The sequence below is a fragment of the Peromyscus leucopus genome, chromosome 5, assembly GCF_004664715.2.
Source record: "Peromyscus leucopus breed LL Stock chromosome 5, UCI_PerLeu_2.1, whole genome shotgun sequence".
Classification (NCBI taxonomy): Eukaryota; Metazoa; Chordata; class Mammalia; order Rodentia; family Cricetidae; genus Peromyscus; species Peromyscus leucopus.
Genome location: NC_051067.1, coordinates 38,429,907 through 38,442,281, shown reverse-complemented (window position 1 = coordinate 38,442,281; position 12,375 = coordinate 38,429,907). Strand labels below are relative to the sequence as shown.

The window sequence follows — 12,375 nt, the reverse complement described above, 5'->3', positions numbered from 1 at the left end:
GAACATTCTGAAGTAAACTCGCTCCCATCCACTACCCCTGGGGGGCGGGGCACGAAAGCGTAACCCAAGAACAATTTCATGTTTTTGAAGGAACTGAGGTCACTCTTGTCTTGGCTGCTTGGAGATTTTTCACAAGCACTCAGAAATCTCCTTACACCTCCATTCTCGGACCCTGTCCCAACGCTGCTATACTGAGTTCCAGGGGCTTTATTAGTTGGCATTCCTTCAATGCCGTGAGGACACACAACAGACTCAGAATTACATTGTCTCAGGTTCACACCCGTTTTTATTTTCTCCTTCCCTCCTCCTCTCCCCCTTTTCCTCCCCTCCCCCTTTTTTGAGACAGGGTCTCACTGTGTAGTCCTGGCTGGTCTGGAGCTTGCTACGTAGACCAGGCTGGCTCCAAACTCACAGAGATCCGCCTGCCTCTGCCTCCCCAGTGCTGGGATTAAAGGCGTGCGTGCCACACCCTGCTTCTTCCTTCCTTCTTTTAACGCCTGCATGCACCGCCTAGCACCTCACATGCACTAGGCGAGCTCTCCAGCACTGAGTGCTAGCCCTTTCCCCTTTCATATTTTTCAAGTTGAGCTAGGGTCTTCCTAAGTTGTGCAGATCGGCCTTGAACTTCCTCTGTCCCTGGCAGGTCTTGAACTTGCCACCTTCTTGCTTCAGCTTTCCCAAGAATCTTTGTTTGCTTCTGTGGCCGTGATAAAGACCATGACTAAAGGTAACATGGGGGAGGTGAAGTTTATTTTACCTCGCAGCTGGTAATCCATTATCAAGGGAAATCAGGGCAGAAACCCGGAGGCAGACACTGAAGCAGAGGCCGTGGAGGTGCGCTGCTTACTAGCTTGCTCCTTATGGCTTGCTCAGCCTGCTTCCCCATACAACCCAGAACCACCTGCCTAGGGGTGGCACTACCCACAGTGGGCTGGGTTCTCCAAAATCTGTCATTAATCCAGAAAATGCTCCCCCAGGCTTGCCTACAGGCCAGTCTGATAGAGGCATTTTCTCAACTGAAGTTTTTTCTTCCCAGATGACCCTGGCTTGTGTCAAGTTGAAAAAAAAATCTAATTGGGACACCAAGAAGCTGGTGTGTTAGGCCTGCACCACTGCATCCGGTTTGTTTTTGAGCAGGATCTCTGCATTCAGTGAACCCAGCAGCATCTGTCATGGCACACTGTTTCCTGGGACTTCTCTAAGGACAGTCTTCCTCTTGTTTCCTTTTCTACATTTGCTATTGTGTAGGGAGCACAGACCCCATACCTCCACTTGTCTGAGCTGCGGGAAGGAGAGTACACATTTCAGTTGATGGTGACGGATTCCGCAGGACAGCAATCCGCTGCTCTGGTCGCCGTGATTGTCCAGGCTGGTAGGTGAGATACGAATGAGATTTGACCCCAGAGATGAAAGCAGAAGCGATAGCCAGACTCTTGAGCTTCAGATGTGTCTAACTTGGTGGTCGCATCCTGAGGTTCCTGAACTGGCAGGAAGTCAGAGATGCGAGAGCTGATGGGGCATGGACAACCAAGTTTCCTTTGATGTTCTGAATCTTGTCACTTGCCTCTAAACCATAGTACCAAAGACAGAATGAGAGTCGCTGTCAGCACCAAGTGTCTCTGATTGGTCATCTGGTAACTCCTGGGCCCGTCATACTCAGCTGGAGAAAGCTCCAGGGTGTTTTGGGGAGACTGGTTGACTGTGTGGCCTGATACCCAGACGCAGCAGACACTTGGGTGGTGACCCAGGCTCCACTCACTTTCTGGTCTTATAAAAACCCAGGGCTCTGCTACCTGTAGCTTTCGGGAGACTCATAGGTAGCCAGCCAGACCTTGCTTATGATGATCTTGGTTTGAAAACTTCTCTAGAAAAGGCTCACTGTCTCCACATCCATCGCCTGGTAGCCTGATGATGGGAAGTCTCAGCTGAAAGGCAACTGATTGAATTTTCACTAGCTGATTCAGCTAAGATATAAAAGGTGCTCCCAACCAGACCCTAGGGATATGGACTTACAGAAGATGGGCCTGGCCTGTGCTCTTCCAGGGCTGTGGCAAGTGCACGTGAAGTGACATGAAGTTATTCAGGCGCTCTCCTCAGTGAGGAAGGGCGCCCACATAAAGAGCACCCACAGAGCACTTGGCTCCAGAAATAGCTTTCACTGGAGTCCCATTGACAAACTCATGACAGGTGATCAGGAGGAGAAGGATGGGGAGTGGAGGGCAAGAAGGAAGGTGTTTAGGAAGAGGGGCCCAGACTCCCAGAAGCCACAGGATGAAAGGGGCCTGGGTACATTGAAGAACTAAAAATAATGGTGTGACTGGAGAAAAAAAGAGATGGGACTAGGCCTGTTGGAGACCAGGACTGGGATGAGATGTCCCACAGAGGGGCAGGGCTTTGTGGATGTTTGTCCTTGGGAAATTAGGAAGCCACTATGCATATTGAGGAGGACAGAGGGGAAAGACACTATATTCTGATGGCAATGGCTGTGTCTGTGTGACTCTTGGCTTGCATTATGTGGCCTTTTTTTTGGAAGCAGAAATAGTAGCTATTCATAAAAATAACACCATGAGCGATATTTTACTTCTTTTTCTTTCTTCCAACATTCAGCTGAAACATTTTCCTTTTTTAAAAAATTTATTTTTATCTGCATGGGTGTTTGGCTTGCATGGATGTCTGTGAAGGCCAGAAGGAGGCATCAGAACTGGAGTCACAGACGGTTGAGAGCCACCATGTGGGTCCAGGGGAATTGAACCCAGGTCTCTCCAACACAAGTGAAATGTTGTCAACATGTGCTATGTAGCGGGCCCTGTGCTAGACAGCGGGGCTGCAGACAGAAGAGAGCAAGCCTGTGCACCCTGATTTCTGTCCCTCTTCCTTCTCCTCCCTGCACTCTTCCTTCCCTCTTACCCTTGTTTACTTCCTCCTTAATTCCTTTCCTCCCTCTTCCTTTCCTTCCTTCTTCTTTTCTTCCCTTCCTCCTCTCCTTCCTTCTTCTTCCCTCCCCTTCCTCACCTCCTCCCTTCTTTCCATCCCTTCCTCCCCTCCTCCCTTCTTCTTCCCTCCCCTTCCTCACCTCCTCCCTTCTTTCCATCCCTTCCTCCCCTCCTCCCTTCTTCTTCCCTTCCCTTCCTCCCCTCCTTACTTCTTCCTTCCTTCCCTTCCTCCCCTCCTCCCTTCTTCTTCCCTCCCCTTCCTCCCCTCCTCCCTTCTTTCCATCCTTTCCTCCTCTCCTTCCTTCTTCTCTTCCCCCTTCCTTTTTACTTCCCCTCTCTCTTCTCTCCTTTCCCCTCTTTAACGTCTGTAATTCTAGAGAACAACCAGGCTCCGGTGGCTGTGGCAGGCCCCGATAAGGAGCTGTTCTTCCCGGTGCAGAGCGCTACACTGGACGGGAGCGGGAGCAGTGATGACCATGGCATCGTCTGCTACCACTGGGAGCACATCAGGTAGTGTATCCACCCAGCTCTGAGGCCGGGTCACTGCTGAGTGACCGCATCCCTTCCCTGGAGGACCGTGTTAAACTGCAGCCCGAGCTTGTTGAGGAGTCAAGACTTAGGCAAAGAGTAACTAGGCCTTATTGATAAAAGTATGTATTATAGGCATGGTGCTACAGGCTTGTAATCCTTGCACTTGGGAGGCTGAGGCAGGAAACTCTTGAGTTCAAGGCTAGCCTAAGCTACATAGCAAGACCCTCATTTCAAGCAAACAAGCAAACAAAAAGAGGATAGTGTTTTGGGAGACATGGCCACCGGTTGGCAGTGGAGGGAAGTGGAACTCAGAACAGGTGGACAGGGCTGGCGTGGTATGGGGTGAGCTTCCCGGCAAAAGAGATGTAGGGAAAGCCATGTGTGGTCTACACTTAACCAACCCATTGATTTCATAGGACAGATGTGCAAGTTCAAGGTGAAATTCACATTATAACATTTTCTGTTTTACCTACTGGGTCTCAATATACCACATGGCTTTTGAAGAAGGAACTGCATCATTCCCATTTTTTTGTTTGTTTGTTTATTTTGAGACGGGGTTTTACTTTGTAGTCCTGACTGGTCTAGAACTCTCTACATAGACCAGGCTGGCCTTCAACTCACAGAGATCCATTTGCCTCTGACTATCCCCAGCTCCCAAGTGCTGGGATTGAAGGCATGTGCCACCACGCTGGCTGTCTCATCCCCATTTTCAAGGTGAAAAACTTAGGCTTGAAGAAACCAGCAAAGCTGAATAGTTTAGGCTGCCTAGACTGGAAGAGGCTGCATGGAGACACAAACTGCCTCTGTCTGGCAACCAAGTCTAGGTCTTAACAACTAGACATAATCCTCTCTCCCATGGCAGATCATCTGGCTCATGCCTTCTTTTTCCACGCATGCCCCAAAGCTAGATGAGAACTTAACTGAGTTTCATTCAAAGAAGAATGGGCAGGGTTGGGGATTTAGCTCAGTGGTAGAGCACTTGCCTAGCAAGGCCCTGGGTTTGGTCCTCAGCTGTGGGGGGGGGGGGGATATGGGTGGTTGGGTATGGTAGTGCACACCTGTAATCTTAGCACTTAGCAGGCTGAAGCAGAAAGCTCATCATGAGTTCAAGACTAACCTGGGCTACATAGTAAGACCCTATCTTTAAAAAATGAAAGAAAAATGAGCAGTTTCTAAGGTTCCATTTTCTAGAGAGATCAGTTCATGGCATCTCAATTAAAAAAGAAAAAAAGAATAAAAGCCCTTTTCAAAAACCCAGTACATCTTTTTTTTTTTTTTTGAAAACAGACTTTAGCTTTGACCCTCATGCCAAGCTAGAGAACGTGTGTGCATAAAGAGTTATCTTAGAATTCTGTAGAAGAGCAGATAGAAGGTCACTCACTACAGCCAGGAGTAGAAACATTTGCCGGGGCACAGATCTCATGCCCACCTTTTGTCCTCACCATCCCTGTTTTACAGAGGTCCCAGTGCAGTGGAGATGGAAAATGTGGACAAAGCCATAGCCACTGTCAGCGGGCTGCAGGTGGGTACCTATCACTTCCGTCTAACCGTGAGAGACCAGCAGGGGCTGAGCAGCACATCCACCCTCGCCGTGGCTGTGAAGAAGGGTGAGTGGACCTGGCGACAGGACCCGAGCCCACCCTGCCTTCCAGCCTCCCGGGTCCCCAGGCCAGTCCATGATCACCCAGCAATAGTGGTGTTTGCTCGTGAGTTCACAGCTGACGGATCTCTGCTCAGGGCGGGCCAACCTTCTCCCTGACAACTGACTTCCCTTAAGTCCTGTCGGGCTTCAGGGAGTGTGCAGAGCAGGAGGACATGAGCCTACAGTCTCTGCAGGGAAATAGTGTTTCCTCTTGTTTGCAAAGTAGTTCACTCTCCTGTGACCCTGGCCATGAAAAGATCCAGTTCTGGCCAGTGCTTAGCTTTCTTCTTTCTTGGAAACCCAAGAGCAGAAATATGTTCAAGTTATATGCTTTGTTTTTTAAAGGAGCAGTTTAAAAATTTTTTATTATGTTTTTATTTATTGTGTATGTGTGGGAGGGGAGTGTGCTTGCCACAGTGTGAGCGTGTGTGTGTGTGTGTGTGTGTGTGTGTGTGTGTGTGTGTGTGTGTGTAGGTCAGAGGACAATTTTCAGGGAATCAGTTCTCTCTGGTTACCATTTGGGTCCATTAGCCTTGGTGACAAGCTTGTTACCCACTAAGCCCTCTAGTTGGCCCATATACTCCCCCCCCTCCCCCCCCCCCCCCCCGTTTTTTATAGACAAGTTTTTGGACTCCTCATCCTCTTGCCTGCTGGGATTACAAGTGTGCAGCACCACGCCTGGCTTTATTTGCTGACAGGATTGGACTAAGGGCTTCGGGCATGCTAGGCAGGCGCTTTACCACTGTATATGCCTAGCCTTCTGTACTAGTTTGGATTGTAAAATTCTCAGTAAAATTACTTGCTTTTGTCTGTCTTCCCATTGGACCAAGAGCTGCTCAGTATCTGTATCTATATCTTGTCTTACAGGTATTTGAGACAGAAAATAATGCCTTGGGTTATCTAAAACAACCTTGGCTACAAGATGGAGCAGTTGTGGGTGGTTTACACCATGACATTGATAGTGTTTTAAGTCAACTTCTTTCCTTTTGTTTTTGCTGTGTCTGACTTAGAAAATAATAGTCCTCCCAGAGCCCAGGCTGGTGGCAGACATGTTCTTATACTTCCCAATAATTCCATTACTTTGGATGGTTCAAGGTCTACTGATGACCAAGGGATTGTGTCCTATCTGTGGATCCGGGATGGGCAGAGTCCAGCTGCTGGCGTGAGTACTGGAAGGGGGCTACCCCTCAGTCATGTACACTGCATCCAGATGAGACAGTGTGGTCTGCTGTGACAAAAGACCACAGGCAGGGTGGCCTAAACTACAGAACAGTTTTTCCTCATAACTCTAGAGGCTGGAAAACCAGGACCAAGGTGCCAATCTGTTTACCTTTGGTGAGGGATCTCTTTCTGTATCCTGGGTAGCCAACTACTTGGTATGTCTTCATGTAGCAGTGTGAGAAAGGAGGAAAGAGGTGAGGGAACTGCCCTCATGTTTCTTTTATAAGCACACCAATCCTGGGAGTGAGGCCCCACCCCTATAACCTCATTCAACTCTAATTACCTCCTTCTAAATTCTAACTTAGAACTTAGTTGCAGACTAGGACTTGAACATGTGACTTCTCTCTTACCATGCCATCTCCCTGGTTAGATTCATGGGCCTCTGGGTTTGAATATTCTGAGAGCTAGAGACACTAGGCTGTCATTAGGTTTAAGCAAAGTCCTGTAGCATGAATCTTAAAAGTTCTTATTAATAAAATCAAACCTGAGGCCAGTTATTGGGATCAATGCTGGTAGATCAGAGAGACAGAACAAACCACAGCTATCTCACCTTGCCAATTCCTCAGCTGGTCCTGTTTCCTCAGACTGGAAGCTTCTGTGTCCTCATCCAGAATGAATCTCAGCTGAACTGTGCTGCTTGAAAGCCTGAAGTTTAACCAGCCACATGCTTAACCAGCCAAATGCTGCTAGTTTCTGGTCCTCATGCCTTGCCTTATATATATTTCTGCTTTCTACCACCACTCTCTGGGATTAAAGGCTGGCTTTCTGGGATTAAAGGCGTGTGTCACCGTGCTTGGCTGTTTCCAATGTGGCCTTGAACTCACAGAGATCCAGAGGGATTTCTGTCTCTGGAATGCTAGGATTAAAGGCGTGTGCTATCACTGCCTAACTAGTGGCTTTTCTGTTATCTGACCCCAGATAAGTTTATTAAGGTACACGATATTTTGGGGAACACAATACCACTACAAAGTCCTTTTCCTGATCTGATTTTGGGTAGGATAGCAAACCATGCAGGTGTGTCCCACCCATGGTGCTCAGGCTCTTGTGTCCTAAAACAGCTGTGGATTCAGCCCAATACATTTGTAGATGACAACATCATGTTACAGTATCAGAAGGTTGGGTACCATGAGGGACATGGAAGCCAAGCTTTCCAGTGGGGGGCCCTTCTCCTCCTCAGCTTCCTATTTGAGCTTTCTTCCTCCATGTGTCAGGTATATCAGATGCATGGGGATTTCCATTTGCACTTCACAGGGGCAGAGAGTAAAATATAGAGATGGAACATGACTTGGCCAAGGCCAAAGAACTCAGTCTCACACCAAACAGACCCAGATTTTTAGCTTTTGGAAGCCATTGGATCACTTTGCTGCTTAGACTGTAAATTTCCGTATATCTCCCTTTTCTCCATTGCTAAGGACTTGAGATCTACAGAAGCACTCTTGTGGATATACCAAAGGTGCGGTCACAGGAAAGGAACTGAAAATGCCTTGTACATTCTAATGTACTTCTAGAATGAATTCTATCTAGCTAGATAGTAGATTAGCTTCTAAATGCATTTCAGTGTTTCTCAGTTCAGATTCCTAATTTTTCATTGCCATCCATTCTGGTCAAAAAGTACAGACAAAAGATTCCAGAAGATTTCTCCCCAACTCTTTGGAGCTATGGGCCTGTAGAATGAGTGATCTGTCCACCAAGGCTCTGGGGTCACTTGAGAAGGTGGATATGATATGCTATGAGGGGACATGCGGTGAGAGCATTATAAAACTATATTAAACAATAAGATCATAAAACTCCATGCTTTGTCCTGAAGCTTTCAACCTAAGCTCTCGCCCTCTGTTAATTAATCATTTGGCCTGGAAAGTTGTTTACCTCATCTTGTTTGGTCCTTGTCCCCACTGGAGTTCCACATAAAGAGGAGCTGAAGATTCAAAACCTTCCTCCTTCCCCTTCCTCTCCCTCCCACTCTTCCTTCCCGCTCCTCCAGCCATATAAGTCCTACACACCTGAAAACAAGAACTCAGAGCTCTGAGCTCTGAAGAGGTTCAGAGACTGGGTACGAGCCTGACAGCCGCCCTGTGGATCCCTTCCCTCCTCAGGATGTCATCGGAGGCTCTGACAGCAGGGTGACTCTGCAGCTCGCCAATCTGGTGGAAGGAGTCTACACTTTTCACCTGCTGGTCACTGACAGTCAGGGGGCCTCGGACTCGGACACAGCCACAGTGGAGGTGCTACCAGGTGTGTACGGAGCCCAGGTCACCGGGGCGGGAGGTCCTCTGTGTCTAGCTTCTGCCCTTGGCGGGTCCCACCCTCTGGCAGGAAGATTTTGCTTTCCTGATTTAACATGAAGTAAACGTGGTCAGGCTGAGGGAGGGCAGCCTTGGTGAGCTGGGCATAGTGATGCTGCTGAGTGTAAACTGGACTGGGTAGTGCCCCTGAGCAGGAAGTGTGCAAGGTGCCAGAGTTTCCATGTAGCCCAGGGGTATAGTTGATTAGAGAAAAACTACTAGATAACGAGGTGGAATAAAATTGGAAAAATACTCCAGAGTGGTTTCTGCTGTGGTCACCCTCCTTACCCCCCCCATCTCTCTCTCTCTCTCTCTCTCTCTCTCTCTCTCTCTCTCTCCCCCCCTCTGGTTTTTTTTTTTTTTGGTTTTTCGAGACAGGGTTTCTCTGTGTAGCTTTGCGCCTTTCCTGGAGCTCACTTGGTAGCCCAGGCTGGTCTCGAACTCACAGAGATCCACCTGGCTCTGCCTCCCGAGTGCTGGGATTAAAGGCGTGCGCCACCAACGCCCGGCTCCCTCTGGTTTTTTTGAGACAGACTTTCTCTGTGTAGTTTTGGTGCCTGTCCTGGATCTCGCTCTGTAGACCAGGCTGACCTCAAAATCACAGAGATCCGCCTGTCTCTGCCTCCCAGTGCTGGGATTAAAGATGTGCACCACCATCGCCCAGCTCAGCTCTCTTTTTAAGGCAGGGTTTCATGTGTCCCTGGTTGGCCTCAAACTCACTGTGCAGTAAGGATGACTTTGAACACCTGATCCTCTTGCCCCCAGAGCCCCAAGTGCTGGTATTGTAGGTGTGTGTTACCACACCCACCTCGCTGCTGTTTTAGAATGATCTCAGTCCTAAAACTAGCTATAAAAGATAGACAAGGGTTCTTTTACACTTGTATTTGTTTATTTTGACCTACTTTTGCCGTGCTGGCCATGGAACCCACAATCTGTGGGTACTGGGCCAGCACCCCTCTCCTGAGCCACGTGCCCAGTCTGGCTTTGAACCCTTCTACAGACCCTGCTCCTTGCCTTACCAAGCCTGTGATCTCATGGTGAAAATCCTGTGTCTTCTCTCTCCTCAGACCCCAAGAAGGATGGCCTGGTGGAGCTGATCCTGCAGGTTGGTGTCGAGCAGCTGACCGAGCAGCAGAAGGAAACCCTAGTGAGGCAGCTGGCTATGCTTCTGAATGTGCTAGACTCAGACGTGAAGGTGCTCAAGATCCAGGCCCACACGGACGTCAGGTACGGAGCTGCGTGCTCAGCCCCCGGTACTCAGAGGTCAGCTATGATGCGGTCAGCTATGATGTGGTCAGCTATGATGCGGTCAGCTATGATAACTACTGTCTTTTTTTTTTTTTGTTTGTTTGTTTGTTTGTTTGTTTTTCGAGACAGGGTTTCTCCATGTAGTAGTTTTGGTGCCTGTCCTGGATCTCACTCTGTAGACCAGGCTGGACCAGGCTGGCCTCAAACTCACAGAGATCCACCTGGCTCTGCCTCCCAAGTGCTGGGATTAAAAGGCATGTGCCACCACCGCCCAGCAATAACTACTGTCTTAAGCAAGAAGGTAGATACTCATAGTTGGTATAACAAAAGTTACATTTTATTATGTTGAGGGTCATCACACAAGGTTCACACTCTAAGTTCCTAACTACATTCCTAAGCCTGTCTCCCCAAGGCTGCTCATCTATGTGATGTATCTTAGCTGGAGGTCGGGTCCAGTCTCTAACAGAAGCCTCTGATGACTTGAGGGTCAGGATCCTGTGGGAGACTCTCCTGTCCCAGGGCAGATCAAGGTGGTGTCTCTCCAGTGTGCAGCATTGCTCTTGGTCTCTACTTATCTCCCGTCCAGTGGATGTCGTGGGGTTATCTTGAGTGAATGCTGTCACTGGGTTCTGGTGCAGCCTTGGGTGAGGTGGGGTTCGTGACTAAGCTATTTTCAGATGTCTAAAAGGCACTTTTTACCATGCTCATTATATCTACCCCGTGCTGGGCCTCACTCGGGAATCAGACATGAGTACTTACCCAGCGCTGGGCCCCACTCGGGAGTCAGAGGTGAGTACTTACCCAGCGCTGGGCCCCACTCGGGAGTCAGACATGAGTACTTACCCAGCGCTGGGCCCCACTCGGGAGTCAGATTTGCGGCAGGCCTCCTCTGCTCTCTCCCAGGTCATCTTTCTCCTTGTTTGCTTTCTTGTCTATTATTATTTTTTAAATCACATTCATGTTCTTCTGTTGTTATCTTTAAAGAGAAGAGTAAGAACAAGTCATTCCAGGCCCCTCCCTCGGGTCCTGGTAAAGGTTGGTGGACTGAGAGTGTTCAGAATGAAAGAGTTGGGGAACTTCATTGGAGACGAGGCTTTGCTCTGCTGTTTCTGAAGGGCCTGCAGATAGCCTGGGCTTGTGAGGAAGGTGTCTTGTGCAGACACTCTGTGTGAAGAGACTGTCAGTACCAGTCACTGTCTTTAAGGGTTTTACTCAGCCTTTCGTTCTCCCAAATTTCCTGTATTTAATTAAATTTTATTTTTAAAGCTTTCCAAACCAGTGCCAGCACAGGGCAGGAGAATAGAAAGAACGGGATGATTAAAACCCACCATTTCCAGGAAGTGCATTTTGTGGCTATTGTTGGCTCATCAGTCTGGATTAGTTTTCCAGAGAACTGAAATTTATTTAGAAAAGTGACTAATGAAAACATATTCTAATTAACTAATTATAGTGCTGCAGATGGGATCCAGGGCCTTGCGAGTAGGGGTTCCACTATTGAGATTGCTCAGCAATTAAGAATATAGACTACCCTTCCAGGGGACCAGTGTGTCCCACTGCCTATAGTGGGCAGCTTACAGCCTCTTATAATTCCAGGTTAGGGGAGCCAAAGGCCTCTTCTGGTCTCCATGGGAACTTGCATTCATGTGTACACACACACACACACACACACACACACACACACACACACAGAGAGAGAGAGAGAGAGAGAGAGAGACAGAGAGAGAGAGAGAGACAGAGAAAGAGGGAGAGATCACATATACATATAATTAAAAATAAAAATAAAATCTTAAAAATAAAAGAATGATCCATGTAGTCATGTCAGTAATTATGGAGAGAGATTTTGACAAAGTCCACAATCCTTTTATGATGAAAACACTTTTGGGTTTAGACAGGTAAGGGGGACTCACCCTTCTCTGGGGCACTGAGCAGGTGTTAAACACTGTTAAAACCATGATGTTAACATTTACTTAATTTAATGATAAATTCTGAAATCCTTGCTATATGTACTCTTCCTGGTGCTCAGCTTTCTCTAAATAAAAATGTGAGGGGTGGGACCATCTGACTCCCTATTGGAAACTGTTGAATTCTCTCTTCCTGCCTTGGCTGTCTTGGGCTAGAGGGCGGCCAGTCAGACAGTTGTCTGGACTATACTGACATTCCACTGGCCATCTTAAACTCTCCACAGATGCCTTGAGACAACTATGCAAATGTAACATTTGATTTCTCTGGCTTCTGCAGGCGTAGCCTCAGCCAGGACTATTGGAAAGAGTTTGTACCAGACACTGAGCTATTACAAGCTGTGACTGTTAATCTCACTTGTCAATTTGATCTAAAAAAATCAGCTAGGTGACGACCCTCTGGATGTGCCTGTTGAAAGATTGTTTTGATTAGGTTAATTGAGATGGGAAGAGCCATGCACTATGGGTAGCACCATTCCCTGGGCAGAGGATCCTGGCCTGTATAAAAAGGACAAAATGAACTAAACATAAGTGTTCATCATTTTCTGCTTTCTGACTGT

At 48.0% G+C, this 12,375-nt stretch overlaps 1 protein-coding gene across 1 annotated transcript in view; it reads left to right on the top strand.

Moving 5' to 3' along the window:
- Positions 1-12,375, top strand: part of Kiaa0319 (KIAA0319 ortholog) — a 69,636-nt gene that overhangs the window by 45,035 nt on the left and 12,226 nt on the right. The window contains exons 11-16 of the mRNA XM_028880741.2: positions 1,249-1,372; positions 3,311-3,443; positions 4,923-5,071; positions 6,117-6,268; positions 8,421-8,559; positions 9,677-9,836. Of these exons, the coding sequence (XP_028736574.1) occupies positions 1,249-1,372; positions 3,311-3,443; positions 4,923-5,071; positions 6,117-6,268; positions 8,421-8,559; positions 9,677-9,836 (857 nt within the window). The remainder of the gene's footprint in view (positions 1-1,248; positions 1,373-3,310; positions 3,444-4,922; positions 5,072-6,116; positions 6,269-8,420; positions 8,560-9,676; positions 9,837-12,375) is intronic.